The 17,598-nt window shown below is 33.0% G+C and overlaps 1 protein-coding gene across 1 annotated transcript; it reads left to right on the plus strand.

Moving 5' to 3' along the window:
- Positions 1 to 3,666: 3,666 nt before the first annotated feature.
- On the plus strand, positions 3,667 to 14,307 carry LOC145813211 (uncharacterized). The gene is made up of 6 exons (XM_082908492.1): positions 3,667 to 3,816; positions 3,925 to 3,978; positions 8,247 to 8,389; positions 8,804 to 8,926; positions 14,050 to 14,177; positions 14,295 to 14,307. The coding sequence occupies exons 2-6, from the start codon at positions 3,957 to 3,959 to the stop codon at positions 14,305 to 14,307; spliced, it is 429 nt and encodes a 142-aa protein (XP_082764618.1). The 5' UTR covers positions 3,667 to 3,816; positions 3,925 to 3,956.
- The last annotated feature ends 3,291 nt before the right edge of the window (positions 14,308 to 17,598 follow it).

Raw genomic sequence — 17,598 nt, forward strand, 5'->3', positions numbered from 1 at the left:
TTAGTTGCATCAGATACATAATATAGTCTGAACATTGTAGATTATCAGTCAGATTTATATGTGTGTATGTAGATCATATTATCAATAAGATGTTTTGAAAGAACTGAGTGAGAAATCTGGGAGAGAGAAGAAAAAAACCAGAGGAGAAATTGAAAATAAGTAAAAAACTAATATGGGTCTGACATGGCAACTATTGAATGGCAACCCATAAAGTCCATCCATCACGGCTAAGCTGTAAGGAATTTAATCTCATTTATAAAATGAGTGTAGTTGAGATAGAGATATTTAGAAGAACGTGTGGTAAGACTAGGAAATACACAATTAGAAACTGGATATATTTGTGAAATGACCGGAGTAACACCAATTTAAGATGAGTTGAAAGAGAATATGCTAAGATGGTTTGATCATGTACAATGAAGGGTGTAGATGCAATAGTAACAAATAGTGATATGATTAGCATAAATAGAAATGTTAGGGAGAGCCCTAGACCTAAATTGATATGGGATGTTATAGTAAAAAATGATCTGTATTTATTTAATTTAATTTAATTGAGCATATAGCCCTTGATAAAGTAGAATGACAAAAAAGAATTCATGTTGCCAACACCACTTGATTGGTTTAGTTTGGTTTGGTTTGTCTAGAAATTATATGGTTTTGTTGGCACCAAAATCAAATCCTACTTAACTTGAGTACTTCCAGTATTGTAATTATTTAAGTTAGGTTGTCTGATTTCCAGATTCGATATGCTTTTGAGCTGCTGACAAATCCTTTATGGAAGAGGAATTACGACATATTCGGTATTGATGAGCACATTCTGAGTTTTTAATTATCATCCTATCAATATGAAGCCTATGGTGCTTAGTTTGAACCTTTACTATTTTTCTTTGCTCAATGGACTTTACTAATAATCTTTTGATGCATGACATTGATTGTTGACTATAGCATGTTCTTGATAGTATCAAGGAGTGACATGCTGGGACAATTTTTTCTGAAATTGACCTTCCATTGCTGGAGTCTGCTTCCTTTGGTTAGTTGAGTTGTTCCATTCTAGACTATTTGCTTTTGTACCAAAGATTTTTATTTGGAAACATGTACTATATGTTTCTTGTTGTGGGAAATACAACTCTAATATGATGTCATCATCTTTTTCTTTTGTTTTCTCTTCCTGTTAAATCAGATCCAGGAGATCATGATTTTGAGGTCATCACCTGAAAATTCAAAGGCATTGCTAATTCAGGTATTCTTAATAGGTACAGTGACTTGATATATCTTGGCTATTATCAAACGAGCAAGTACTTAGTGGACCAACGTTACATAGACTCTCTAAATAATTAACATTTTTAGTTGGACATTCACCTAACAAGCATGTAAAGTTATTCAACTTTAATTATACATAAAACTCCGTTACTACATCAATTCTGTTACATATTTTATTCAAAGCAAGTGAAGTATAACACTCAATATCACTTGAAAAATACCATTTTAGCTTGTGAAATTAGAAATAGTATTAAGAAATCTATATGTAACCATGCTTGCCCTAGGACTTGGGAATTAGATGAATTGATGCTTAGATACATACTTGCACTCGACACTTGTACCTGAAGCTTAGAATCTATGTAACAAAAGACTGGTTGTGTTGTTTTTGCTCATTTTGTACAATTGATATTTCATGTAATATGTAACAAATATCTTAACTTGAATTATCCCAAAAAACCAAAATCTGAAAAAGAAATAACAGTGAAAAAGAAAATCCTAGAAATTTAAACCTTTTTCTTTAATCTAGGGTTTCAATGTTAATGTCGGTGGGGATGGAAAGACTCTTCATACTGATATAAAAACATAGATACATCATTCATATGGTGGAATTTTTTTATTAATAAGCACCAATTGAGTTTGTAGTCAAATGATGAAAATGTGTGAAATACCAGCTATACAAAATAATCATAGAATGCTGCCGTAAATATTATGAACTCTTGATCTTGTCTTTGTCATTCCTGTTGTTGTCGTGGTTATTCTAATATTAGTGTACTGGAAAGAGATCTTTTATAGGTGTTTATTGTTGTTCATCAAAACTTGGTTCAGGTATTTTCATTTGGGAGTGACCGCTCTGCACAATTTTCTAATAACTGGAAGAAAATTGGTATGCATTTCTGATATTAATTGTTGCATATATTTATTGTTGATGATGTTGTTTACTTGTGTTATATCTGTCTGCTTGCCCTCTTTTTTAACTATATTTTTTCTTTTTTGATATGTTCTCTGCTTGCCTTCTTTCCTTTGTTATACTTAATATGTCCATGATAAAGATGTGGAACCTATATTTGTATAAAATGAATCTCTTTTCCATATCTTGTGCTGCTCATTATAGGAAACTTAGTTCATTGAAAAAGACATGGGGTACAAAACCCAATAAAAGATTTTACTTTCAAAGTAAACAAAGCCGTTAGGCACGAGTTGTATTTAAATGAATCTTAAGTGAAATGATTTGATTGCAATTTTGTGAAATAACAAACAAAAAACTTAGGTTGCGTTTGGTAGAGCTTTCTAAATATGATTTGAGAGTAGGAGTTGTATTTTGAGTTTGTGAGTTTTGGAATTATGATTTGAGTGTGGAAAATTTGTTCGGTGAAAGAGTTTTGAATTGAATGGGGAATTTTTGATGTGACATGATATTTGATACAAAAACCTACAATTCATAACCAAACATACAACTCAAAATTCTATTAAAGCGCATAAAAAAATTTTAAAAATTCAAAAAATATTTTTTTCGAATATATAAAAATTAATATAGGTCAATTGCAAAAACAAAAAAGAAGATTTTGTTTTTCAATTGAACCCAACTTCATGGTCGCTAGCTCGTTTGGTTCCCAGTTTGTAGTCAAAGACTTTCTTTAGGACTTGGATGTGTATAGCTTAAACATACTTGTTATGAGGTATATGGTCATAGTCCAAACAAGCCTTTTGGCCCAAATCTTGGGCCTCAACCCAATTCCAAATGGTCTGTGCGTGTAAGCTCTTTGTTTCTTTCACTTGAATTAGATTAATGAAAGTTGTTCAATTTTTTTAAGGAAAGGGAGTATGGGAGTCATTTTTGCTTGAGGGTTTATTTGGATTTGGGTCTCCTTGGTATGGGCTTTTTTGATAATATGGTTTTGGATTGTTCAAGGAGTGCAGGCAATGGCAATTGACATTGTGAAATGCTGTTAATAGGGCTAAAGGTGAAAGAGAAGGTATTGATAGCTAATCAAGAAATACATGTTAAATTGTGATACAATATGAAATTGATACAATGCAAAATGTATCTCATGATTCAATCTACCAACATATGAATCCGCAATACATATATTTTTCATAACGATTCTGACAACACTGCTTTTCATATTTAATCTTCATGTCTTTTCTGAAATTTTCTTTTTCTTTTTCTTTTTCTAGTTTTTTGTTCCTTTTTTCTGGAAGGCATCTATTTTTTTGTTCCTTATTAAATAGTTCAGAGAAGAATCGACTGTTCTTTTTTCGTCTTTTTCGTCAATTATGCATCAGGCTAACGGGCCTATTGGTTAGAAAGATTGGTTACTCTAACCAGCATACTGGACTGTACTTTTTTTGGGAGACTGATATAGGTTCCCTTTCCTCTTCCAGTCTTTGGTAACTTGATCGTGAAACACCACCTTAAAAAATGTGGTGCTTCATAATTTTTTTCCAAAATAGTGTATGATCTTGATAGTGTTCACATTATCAACAACAGGTTTGGAGTGGAATCTGCACCTGCAATTGTATTTTTGAAAGAACATGGTGTTAAACCTGTTGTGTACCATGGTATGTCCCTCTTTTTTTATTTTTTTTATTTCGTTTCATAGTCCTTGGTACTCTTTGTAACATAAATAATGTGTACATAACAAGCTAAGCAGTGCACATTATCTGCAGGACCTGCCAACAATTCATGGTTTGTAGATATAATGGAACAGAATAAACATCAAGGTAATGCTGTTTGTTTGTACTTTATCAAGTTTTATAATCTAGGGCCTTGACACAATAACAAAATTTGCCCGGTCATATTACTTGAGTGGGTGCAACCATTGTGTAAATGGCTTGTTACAGTGATTCTAATGTGCAAGTAAACCTCATGTGATTGACAAGTGCAAACTGTTAGCTTCATGATTATTTGGAGGTTGTTGCTGTCATCAGTCTTTTTATCCATTGACTAGAGTCCTTTATGTAGTTATTTTCTTCAGCAAAAGGGAAAAAAAAAATCTAGATTATATTTTTATATTTTTTTCTGGGAACTGTACCAATCATTTCTTTCTTCTTGAAACATTGGATCAACTAATCTGACTATGAAGTTTTTCCTCGGTACATGTTTTCCTATGTAGAAATCTTCGTTGATAATTTCGTTCACATGAATTGAATTGTACAGAACTTGTTAGGTTATGATTTTGTTCTCGTTTGATAAGATGTTGTGTTGCAACCTTTTTCAGAATCTTTTGTCAAATGTGGCCATCCTTATAAAGTAACCCTTTTTCTTTAGATTTTATGAGAGTATAAGCCTGCAAAGTGTCCACCATTTTTCCCACATAGTAGAATAAATGACTCAGCAATGCATCCTGCAAAGTTGCTTGTGAGGGATCGTCTTGTGTCTGCATTTGAGAGTTACTGGGAAACTGACTAGGTTGTGTTTATTGGTTCCAATGGGCTGTGCTATTATACAAATATTATTTTAGATATCCTTTAGCTGATTTAGTTTACTTTTGTGATCTACTAAATGCTCGTAAGTTGTTCTATGTTGAGATTATGGTTATCATGGACGAGTGATTAGACAAAGCATTCTTTGTTCCCATGAACCAAGGCATAAATACAACCTTTTTAATATACTAAACTATAAAAACACGGAGGATAAACGATAAAAAAAGGAAAGAGCAAAACACAAGATAGTCTCATCAAAATTTCCAATCTGCATTCTGACATAGGGTTGCCAAGGAGTCAGTTTTGTGTTGCTTAAATCCCTTTACATATATGTAAACTCTTGGCTTTAGTCAGAATATGTTAGCCTCCTTAAATAAAAAAAAAAATAATAATGCTACAATATACCATAAAAAAGTTTGAAAATGAATATACTAATTGTTAAAACAATGAGGAAGTCACAGATTTGTTAGCAGAAATATCAACATTTTTGGGTTGGCTTAAAACATGTTCCCAGGGAGGGAGGGAGCACAAGTAAAAAAGGTAGAAATGTTTATGAACCTAAGTGCAAATATCAGGGTTTTTGATCCTCACTTGTGAATGTTTGAACCTTATTGTTGTGCATATTGTGTTGTATTTGAAAGCAGTGGTTTTATAAAATTTTTGAGGTTGGAGCGCATGAATTAAAAAGTGGGTGATTATTTTAGTGATTCTTCTAATTAATTGGAGTTTGGCGATTGTTTTAGGGAATTCCTTGTTGGTTTTTTGGATGAATTAATTTTTGGTTGAGTTTGATATATATATATATATATATTCTATTTTTACAAAGGTGGTAGCCTTACGCTGATAAAGATGGTTGTTATGTGCAACAAAGACTTGTAGATGCAACAGTAAGTAAAAGTGATATAACCAAACCAAACCAAACCAAACCAAACCAAACCAAACCTTAAGTCCTATCAAATGGGGTCAGTTACATGAATCCTTCTTCTCCACGCGGCCCTATGAAAGGCCATTTTATTAGTCAAATTAAGTAGATCCATATCTCTGTTTATAACACTAGCCAACGTTAATCTAGGCTTATCCCGTCCCCTATAGAATGAATACCCGCTAGACTAAAAGGTAAGTTCTAGACTAAAAGGTAAGTTCCATATCTCCTCCACTTACACCATCCCGCTTTAATCCTATGGGCCACATTCGCTTCAATCTCCCCCGTTATTGTGATAATCGACCCTAAATAACGAAAATGTTCACTCTTAGGCAGTTCTTGGTTCTCAATCCTCACTTCTCCTCTGCTTTCATTGTTACTGTTACTAAATTTACACTCCATGTACTCTGTCTTAGTTCTGCTTATCCGAAAACCTTTAGATTCAAGAGCTTTCCTCCAAATCTCCAACTTTGTGTTAACTCCTTCTCTAGTCTCATCCATTAGCACGATATCGTCTGCAAAAAGCAGACACTATGGCATGTCATCCTGAATATTTCTTGTCAACTCATCCATAACTAAAGCAAAAAGACAAGGACTTACGATAGATCCTTGATGTAACCCTACAGTGATAGGAAATTCATTTGTCTCTCCAGCAGGCGATCTAATAATGGTCACCACTCCTTCATACATGTCTCTAATCACATCAATGTAACCTTTTGTCACCCCTTTATTCTCTAACACCCACCATATTATATCCCGGGGCACGCTATCATATGCTTTCTCAAGGTCAATAAACACCATATGAATGTCTCTTTTCTTTTCTCTATACTTTTCTATTACTCTCCTCAAAAGATAGATTGCTTCCATGGTTGACCAGCCAGGCATTAACCCAAATTGATTCTCTGACATCTATTATATCTCGCAATCGGCATTCCATCACTTTCTCCCATATTTTCATTATATGACACATTAGCTTGATTCCTCCATAGTTGTTGCAATTCTGGACATCTCCTTTATTCTTATAAATTGGCACTAAAATACTCTTCCTTCACTCATCTGGCATATTCCTAGTCAATAAAATTTTGCTAAACAACCTAGTCAACCAAACAACCCTCTTTCCAAGCTTCAATAGGGATATCATTAGCCTTATTTGACTTCATCTTCTTAAGTGCAATCTCCACTTCAAAGTTCCTAATCCTGCGATAGAACCTATAGTCTTGGTTTATTGTATTACTGGCTATTTCTTTTCCTATTGTCGTACCTTCATGTTCCTCATTTAATAGTTTCTCAAAACAATTCTTTCATCTTTCCTTAATCTCTTCATCCTTCACCAATACCTTAGAATCCTCATTTTTGATGCACTTAACTTGATTAAAAAGTGATATGATGATCATAAATGAAAACATTAGGAGGGAAAGATCTAAACTGACATGTGATGTTGCAGTAAAAAATGATTTGAATTTATTAAATTTAATTTTTCATATAGCCTTTGACAGAGCGGAATAGAACAAAAGAATTCATGTAGCCGACTCTACTCAATTGGGACACAATGCTTGGTTTGGTTTGGTGGTTACCATTCCAGTCTTAGTGGCGAAGTGGTTGAAAAAGTTGTGAAGGGACTTTCTTTGGGGAAAGTTGGGGGGATATATTTAACCACTTGGTTGATTTGATACGGTTCGCTCCCTTATTTGAGTGGGTGGTTGGGGATTTGGCATCTTGAAATCTTTAATCAAGCTCTTTTGGGAAAGTGGTTATGGAGTTTTGTGTGTGAGTGGGACAGATTTTGGAGAAGGTTTGTGTTGGCAAAATATGGGTGTAGGTGGGGTGATTGGATGTCTTTGGAGGTTTTTGTGCATCGGTGTGGGCCTTTTACAGGGTATTAGGAATGTTGGGTATGTTTTCACCATCATGTAAGGTTTGTGTTTGAGAATTCAGTTTTGGTGACATCTTTGCTGTGGAGCTGGCCTGTCTAGCTCGACACAGATAACAATTGATAGAGGGGTTGTTAGTGATATGTGAGGAGGGAGAGGGATCACATCTTTTGGGACATTTGGGCCTTATTTTTAGTCTTGTTGGATATGATTTGGGTGTTCCCTTCAAATGTTTGGGACCTTTTGCTTTCTTGGTGGGTAGCTAGAGTTGAAAAGAGAAAAAAGAGGTGATTGGCAGTTAGGACCTCCCATTTTATTTTGGAGCATCTGGAGGGAGCTTAATAGAAGAAGTTTTGATGGTGTTAAGAGTCTTGAGATTTCATTGAATCCTTTTTTGAATTTTGTTGAGAAATCTAAATATATTGATGTTTAGGAGTTGTTTTTTATTGTTTTGGCTCTTATAGCTTAAAACGTGGGTGGCATCCTCTTAACAGTATATGAATCTAGTTGTGTTCTGGTGTCCATGGACATAAAAGGTTTGATGAACTTGATAGTTCTGCACATGCAGGCACCTGATACCCCGTTTCCGAGCGCACGCAACATAGCTTTGAAGTTATATGAAGATTTAGCTATGTCTATATTCCTATGCCTATAATACATACCTATTGGGATAACTTTACATATACATGTATAACACAAACCTGATTATACATTCTAAGATTTTGTGAAACTAACTGTAATACATTGGTTTATTCTCCGTTCCTTATTTTTAGAGCTTCCACAATTGAGAAGTGTGACGTCCATGGAGCTGGGTTGTGATGCCCGTGGCTATTCTCGTGCTGGAAATGAAATGGCGATTTGGTACTGTGTTATTCTAGCAGGAAGATCAAGCCCAGAACTCAACAAAATGCGTGCAGTTAGTTTGTTTGCCCCGCTTGTTATGCTAAATTAAATCCGTACTTCGTAGTTATTTCCTAGAAATGATTTAGCTACTTTGTTGGGAAATCATTGTCTAGTGATGCCGGCTGATTTTTCTGAACTTGCAGACATTTTCATAAATTAATATAGACAAGTACCTAAGAAAGAATAGAAAAGGTAACTTAAGGAAAATAGTAGAGAAGGCGGTTAGAAAAGAAAGAAAACACAGAATGTGAAAGAACTTTGTTTGTTGAATCTTGGCAAAGATCCTGATGTTCATTCGAAGTTATGACACAGAAAGTATACTCCTTCAAAATTTGACATTGAATATAACAGAGAGATTCATGTATGCATGCCCAAATGCTATTATGTTCTTGTAGTTTACTAAATGGAGTACATTACTATGATAAAGACTCTGCGCAGGATCCAAGAAGCACTGTCCACAGTTGATAAAGATCAGCCGTCGTTGCTAGCGGCTGTTGCACTGAAGGAAAGGCGGCTGACATTTACCTGGCTGGATAGGGAAGCCCAGCATGTAGGTGTCACCTTTTGTTTGTCTAGCATGTCAATGTTTTCCAAGTTTAGTTCTAGTTCAATTCACATTTGTAGTAGTGAATGGATTAATTAATTTGAGGGTCATGTATGTGCTGCTGTATGGTATTTGGTAGGTAGCAATTTATTCTGAAATTTTAATTTCTTTGTTGAACTTAGTTGGGATCACTACTGGTATTGGAAGATTTTTGCCAAAGTGCCAGTATCTTAATCCAAATGGTGGCCTAAGTTGGAAAAGGTGGTCAGTGATTATTGCTGTTATAAATTCTGACAGTGTTATACTGCCATAAAATGATGTGAAATTATCTACATTACAAATCATTCAATCTAATAGCAGGATAAATTCTGAAACATTAAATGCTAAAACCACATGTGACCTTTGGCCTTGAAAATGCAGGGTATCAAAAAACATAACGTCATAACTTCCTTATGCGCTATACTCTCATGCTGTAAGCAGCTGAGAATTTCTACCTGAAACTTTTGGAAATGTCCAAGAATCTGATTGCATTCATAAACCTTTTGACATCTGAATATGGTTTTTTGAGAAGATTATAGAGGCCTGTCACGGATTGAAATTTTAGGATGTAATTCTCATTTTTATGGCTGTTCTTTTCCTTTCTTTAATTTATTATTATTTTTTTTCCAAGTACTTACTAATAATCTTTCAAAATATGTGTTATTAATCTTAGAAAGTTAATGTGCGATTTGAGCCACAAATCCTACAATGTCATGTTTGTACAAATATATTGTGTATTTAAAAGATGTATTGAGACTCGCTTCAAGGCGAGGCTAAGGTAAAATGCATTGAGTTTTTTTTATTTTTCGGTGAAACTCTCCGAAGACTTGCACATTACAGTTTGAGGCGTGCAATTCATGTGCACTTTGTACTCCTTTTGCATATAAATATGAGGAGCTGTGTTACATGGACTCTTCTATTTCCCCCACAGTGCCCGTGTCCACCGGATATGACATGGGTAAGGGTGTAAGATATGTGTCTGACACTCTTACCTAATTTAGGCACTCAACTCCTTTAATTTGTGACAATACATGAAAAAGAAGAAACTCACATTTGTTAGTAAATTAATATTTTTAGCCTCACATGAATTAGATATAGAAATTTCAAATTTTTCTATATCTTATTTAATTTCTAGTATATTTTTACACAATTTACAACATCTCGTCTGAGAATATTATATAGAATATAATATATATGTGCATATGACGTGTCCCAGTACTCATAGCCAATTTTGGATACATGTCACAAGATTTAAATTTATAAAGGTCTGACGCTTGGATACTCACCCGCACCTGATACTCATACCTGAGTTCCATGTAACAGTACGTATATGGAGAGCATGACTTGGGTTGGTGTTAAACTAATTATAATACCTAGTCTTTTTTTTTTTTTTTTTTTTTCGATGGTCTAATACCTAGTTTAAATTTAAACATAAAAAATAAAAAAAAAGAACCTCGTTTGTAACCATCATATTTCATGGAAAAAACCAAGAAAAAATATAAAGCCAAAACTCAAGTAAGAAGTTCAATAACTGAAACTAAGAATGTCAAGTTCATCTTTGATAAGGGCAAGTTTTCTATTCTGTAATGAAATGTTCAACGCCTTGAGAAAAGTATTTATACATTTATATTTAATTTTAAATAAAATTAAAATTAATGTGTATTAATTGGGCGTTATTTTTTTATTTAATTTTAAATAAGTTTTTCTCACTAAATATAAAAATTTGAAATGCTTATCTGTTGATGCCTTGAGACTTACGCATTCACATTTCAAAGCTTTGGCATATACATATTTAGGCATGGCCTGTCTAGGGCAAAGCATGTACACCTCAATTGTTTTGTGTATTAGATTATGTTCTCCGTGTGAGACATGGCCAATTAAAAGTATTCATTATTCATTGTTATCCTATTTCAGTTCAAAACCAACTTTTGGAACTCAAAATTATTTTGTTTTTTGTCTTTAGTTATTTTTTTCTTCATATTTTAGTTTTTATTTTTTTATTTTTTTTTTAGATCCGCCTAATTAGATGCACTTAAAATCTAAAATATTTGAAAAAGATATGAAAAAAGTTAAAGACAATTTCAGATCTTTTTACGAATATTTTATATTTTTAGTCCATCTAGATTAGGCGCATCTAACTCTTGTTGATTGATTCTATTTTGTGGATCTAGCTATATGTACAGGGAAATGTGATTCATCTCAAAGAATGAAATACAAAGGAGTGTAGGATGTACATAGAATGAATTTCTGTGATCAAGCCATATGTACAAAGAATGTGATTCCTCTCCAGCTATACAAATAATGCTATTCTGTAGGTCAAGTTATTTAGTGTAGGAAACAGTATGTGATTCCTCTCACAGAAGTTGTTGTATAATAAAAATTGAACTAAGTTCACCAAGTTGCGTATATGAGGCATGTAGTATTATATTGCAAAGGTGAAAATTATTCAAAAACTCCAATAGTAATTGTGTAAGATGTCATTGCAGCAGCATTGTATATATGATTAGAGATTGTTTGTTGTAAGATGAAAGATGTAGTATTCAATGATAAAGTTGATGGAAGTGAAAATTGATGTTTAAAGTTTCTAAGTTTTTCGTAGTTTGCTTTTGGAATGAAACTTTGTTTTGTAATTTCTCCTATTTAATGGCATTAAAATAGCATATGCACTTTGCTTTGATATTGGTATTGTTGAACTCTGATTTCTCTTTTGGTTTTGTAATTTTCCTTTTGGTTTTGGTATTGAACTTTGATTGGTATGTTGAATCTCAAACAATAAACTATGAAAAATAAAAAACTTGTTGATGTACCACAGTCGTACTCCATATTCTATTTTTTTAAGGTTTTGGCCGTATCAACGTACCCGTACAAGAATCCATAACCGCACCCGTGCTACATAGGTATCTGATGAGTGTCGGACACGGCATGTTACGTTCTTAGAAGCGTCTGTGCTTCTTAGATTGATGCTCTGAACTTTGTGGTTTTTTAAAGATGTATACACTTTGGAGCTTAGAGTTGCATCTCTTTCATACAAGATGTTGCCTGCTCAAACCTTCTGTTTGTCTCATCGCCGAGAGCAAAAACTCCTGCACTTGTTCCCGAAGATGCAGATCCTATTTGGTTAGTAGGTGCCAAAACCATTCTATCCAAAGGGACAGGAATGAAACAGAGAATTGGTAGCATCATGAATGGAATCCACAATCGCCTGGGAGATCCAAGGATTGGCCTAGTCTTGCACTTGGGAGCATTGATGTCTTTTGGTAGCATCTGGTTGCGAAGGAGCCAATCAACTCATCCAAGTCAATCAAATAATCAAACTCAACGAAGCAAAAAAGTAAGTCATGGCATATTGTGCTCCTGGGAGCATTGTTATTGTTTTTTTTCTCCAGCTATTATGTTCATCTCCAATCCAATGTGATTTCATTGATATTCTTCTGACTCATGATTAGTCCTTTCTTTTATTTCCCTTTTGTACTTTTTAGCATCATTATTTTCCTTCTAATTAATTTTTATATGTGCAGAGTCTTGGCTGCATAATATTTTACTTGATTAATTTAGTAACTTCTATTAATATTCTGTTAGGATTAGTCCATCCATGTGATATAAGTGGGTCCCGTACATTTGTTAGGTTAGTTTAAGCATATATTTGGGTTAGGATAGTAGTGTCCGGAATCTATTGGGAAACCCAATGTGTAGGTTTCGGTTACCTAATTTTATGGAACTAGGTTTTTTGTGGATAGACTATTATAAATAGTCGTGGAGACTGTTTTGGTGAGATTAAGAGTAGGATAAACTAGTGATGTAAGGGGTGACAAAAAATACCGTGAAGGCACTAGAGTGATCAATGGCTCAACTACTCTTGAGCATGGGGTTCTAGTAGTGATATGGGTTTCGAGGGTGTTGACCATCTCACATGTATTATTTATTTTTTATTTGTTATTCATAGTTGAATCTCTCTCCCATGGATGTTGGCAATTGGTGCCGAACAACAAAAATTTGTGTCTAATTGTTTTTCTCTTTGGTGCGTGCATTGTGTGCTTCTGTTCACATTGGTGGGATGTGATATAAATCCCATTCCCAACATATTCTTCGAAGTTTCCCTTCATTTAATTCAAATTCAGTCACATATACCATGTGGGGTAGCAGCCTTTTTTGTTTTTTTTGTTATTTTATTTTATTTTATTTTCTTGACGGCCATGTTATTGCGTATTCATTGTCAATTTATTTCTGCCCCTAACAGATTATTGTACTGAGTGATAGCTTTGAGCATATCTCTGAATCATCTCATTGAACAATTCACATTTTCCAGCTTTGCAAGTTGTAGACTTGTCGTTCTCATTGAAAAAGCAACACCCCAACCCTCACCACGAATCATTCTTGTATGATTGTTCCAAAGTTTTTAAAAGCAAATGTGTAGCGTGCGACATATTTTCCCTCGTGAGGAGGCGTAAGCCTCAAGGCGTTGATGCATTAGAATTTTGAATTTTATATTAAAATAGTAAAAAAATATTAAAAATTAAATTTGATGTAAAAGCGTCAAAAAATTTCATTGTAGAGATGGAAGCTTGCCCTCATCAAAGGTAAATCAGCATTTTTAGCTTAAGTAATCGAGCTTGAGCTTTTACTCTTAGTAGCAAAAAATTCCTTCTTGGTTGACGTTGCTTACTCAGAAATGCGAATTATTCACTCCCAAGGAAGAAACCTGTAAGAAACTCACTTCCATTGAGGAAGAAACCCACACCTATTGGGGAAGAACCTCACACTCAATTGAAATAGAACCTCTCAAATATACAAATCTCTAGAAGCAAAAGAAAAACAACTCAAATTTATTCTCAACTTTTTATTTGTAGTTAGTAAATACAATTTACAGTTGACATCAATCTCCAATATTAATTCGTATTTTAACACATAATTACTACTAACAAACATAAACATCAGTGATCTTAATTTTGCTATGCATACATAACTGCCCAATTCACTGCAGTGGCACTTGGAAAAGCATTTTGTACGTTAAACAGTATTTGTTCTATGCAATTTTTTTTTCCCTCTGCTTTCTATATGTTTGCTCAATCACCATATGAAAATTTTCACAGGATGATGAAGATAGACCAAATCAGAGACGCAAGAAGAGTGCAGTGTCAAACCAAGATCGTCCTCCTTCCATCACTGAGACAGAACCAAAAGATGCTTACCAGATGCCACTATCAGATTCTGACTCCAAGTAATAGATGGTGTTCAAATTAATCAAGGTTTGACATTAAGCAAATTAAGCACATGGGGTTCTCAAAGTAAAGATCAAAGTTTTATCTCCATTGTGATTATACTGATTTGCTCACAGGTGTAACAAGTAACTAGCAAATGGCTGCCCAACATGTATACATTGACAATTTAGAAATTATACCATGAATTTTGGGAACCTGTTTGAATTGATAGTTCATCTGTTTTAGTCTCAATGTGTGACTGAATCATAACTTTGGGATAATTTTTGATTTACTTGCAATTGTGTTACCTTCAGGAGCTGCTTTGCCTTTCTTATTTGGAAAGGAAGCACATATGTGATTGTATCACTAAGTTGTAAAATTTTAGTGAAAAATTCTCATGCAGATTGAGGAGATATGTATATTTTAGAAGGTTGATTACCATAAAAGAAAATTTTCAACAAGTTTAGATTAATATATTGTTCAAAACTTAACGGAGTTTTGAGGTTAATTTCATATTCTTCCCTGAGATTTGGCAAGATGATATGTAGGCCCCAAAAGTTTCTAAGTAGGAAGGGTTGGACATGAGTGTTTACGTTGAGTCTTGTTAAAATATTAAAGTTGTGTTTGGATCATAGAATTGAAAAGGAAAAGAGAAAAAGATGTGTTTGCCGAGTTTTTTAGATTGTCTTTTTCTAAATACCTACTTAAGTCTATGATTCAAACATAGTTTAAAAAAATAAATATCCTCCTTTCATGATTTGAAACAAGGACTTCTTAACTAAAATGTCCACACATAACAAATTGTTTTTACATTTGAAATTTTGATTCATTACGTTCAATTGAGTGTTGATTTATTTGTTAGAAGGGTCATATGGCATATGCATTGCATGTGCACGGATTGGTAATTAAAAAATATATATAAAATTCCGTTCATTTCTTTAATGATACTCTCTCTATATACACATGGGTGTTGACATTTTTGTCTTATATTTTGAGTTTCTTCAAAATGCTTGTATATTTGTATTTTTTGTAAAAATTATACAAAGAGGAGCACAAGTTTCAAACTCATGATAATAAATGTTCTTATCACTTGAGCAATGCATGTGCATTTTTTTTATTATTATTTTTATAATATATATATATATATATTTGAGTTGTACACGCATCGTGTGGACTGCTACTTCTGCTAGAATATATATATATTTTTAGTCCATCACTTATATTTATTGCTCATGAAAAACAAATTAATGAGCATATGAGGAAATAAAACAAAAAAGAAAAAAACACCATACATAACAAAAGTTTGTACTTGATAGTGAGCGTGATGCTCCTTTTTTATTGCAATCTTTTTAGCAACCAATGCTAATTTTGCATTTTATCCCTCCAGTTTAAAATTTTCTATTTGATGTTAATAGACAATGAAATTTCTTTCTAATCTACAAACAATGAAATATGGTTTTTCATTTTGTGGCAGTTAATTTTGGAATTTTTAGCTTTTAATATGAAATTTCTCTATTTATAGATAATAACTATTTCATTGATCGAATATAAATAACATTTTCTTCAATATTGCATATTCAATACAAACTCTTATTGAATGGATTTTGATGAGAGTATTCCAAAAATTACTTTCAAAAATTGAAATTAAAATTAAAAGTTAGTATTTAAAAGTTTAAAAAATAAAATTAGTTATTCAGTAATTGGGTTGTGTTTGTTGCACGTGTTGTCCTCCTCACAATAAAACTTATGGACTCTTTGTTTTCTTATAAAAAAGTCTTATTAGAAGGGATCTATTATAAAAAATCTCAGCTTTTATTACTCAAGTCTCATATTAATTTTTTTAAATTCCTTTTAATTTTTTTTTATTTTTATGAATATGAACCAATAGAGAGGTGTGATTGGGTCAGTTTGGTTTGAGTTGATATTAAATGTAAAACATATTTAAATGAATCATGCACTTGAACCAAATCAATCAAATGCAAAAAAATGAATCAATCAATAATAAATAATTAAAATAAACAAGTCTTTAATATTGGGAAATTTGGCTATAAACCCCTTTTACCTTCCTTTCATTGTTAAAAGGATTAAGAAAAAAATTATACTTTCTAAACCCTCTCATAATTATAAAGTCTTGCATAAAGGACAAAAATTATTATTTAAATATTTTATTAGACTATTATATTCTCAACTAAATTTTTCCACCTTTTCCACCCACTCTCTTCCCACATTCTCTGTCTCTCTCCTCCCTCTTTCCCTTCCAGATCTGAAGCTCTGTTTCTCGACAATTTTGGTAACTTCTTTTTCTTCGGCGATGATAGCAACGTCATCGTCATCACTCTCCTAGCCAAGTCCGGTCAGTTATCAGGCGAAACTCCGACAATCAACAATGCCAAAACCGATCTCTACGATGAACTCATCAAGAACATCGGGAACAAAATCAATTACGGGCCGAAAAATTGTCCTCTGGTGCCGGAATCGAAGGAGATCGTCTACGAGGAGAAACAGATCGTCTCTAAATTGAGGCATATTTGGTGGAGTTGTTTGGTTATACATATTTTTTTTAAACACATATTTGAGTTTTGAATATATGTATATATATATATATTTGTGTGTATGAGTGTTGTTGAACACATGTATTCTTTTCATTGAGATTTGTGATTGTTGATCGAGTTTTAGAAGTTTTTCTTCTCAATTAGATATGTTGATTTGTTGATTAATTTGTTTTGTTTTTGTTTGTTTGTTTGTTTTTTTTTTTTTGATTTATTTTTGTTGTTTTTTTATCTAATTTCATTTGACAGAACCAGAGTAAAATTTTACTCTAGTTCTATTGCTCTGTTTTTTGTTTCAGATAATGAGAGTAAAATTTTACTCTTGTTCCATTGCTCTGTTTTTTGTTTGAGAGAATTAGAGTAAAATTTTACTCTAGTGTTAAAATGACAGTAAAATTTTACTGTCAAGAGGTGGTCATTGCCAAACACTTCAGCCGCCACCAACACTGCCTTCGCTTTTTTACTTTTGTGCAGAGTAACATTTTACTTTTAGCTTCAGAGTCTCACAGTTTACTCGTTTTTCAGAGTAAAATTTTACTTTTATACAAAGTAAAATTTTACTTTTGTGTAGAGTCTAACATTTACTAGTTTTTCAGAGTAAAATTTACTTTTCTACGCAGTAAAAATTTACTTTTAGCTTCAGAGTCTCACAGTTTGCTCGTTTTTCAGAGTAAAATTTTACTTTTTATACAGAGTAAAATTTTACTTTTGTGTAGAGTCTAACATTTACTAGTTTTCCAGAGTAAAATTTTACTTTTATACGCAGTAAAAATTTACTTTTAGCTTCAGAGTCTTACACTTTGCTCGTTTTTCAAAGTAAAATTTTACTTTTATATAGAGTAAAATTTTACTTTTGTGTAGAGTCTAACATTTTACTAGTTTTTCAGAGTAA

The sequence above is a fragment of the Camellia sinensis genome, chromosome 15 (assembly GCF_055761805.1).
Source record: "Camellia sinensis isolate YWXY chromosome 15, ASM5576180v1, whole genome shotgun sequence".
NCBI lineage: Eukaryota > Viridiplantae > Streptophyta > Magnoliopsida > Ericales > Theaceae > Camellia > Camellia sinensis.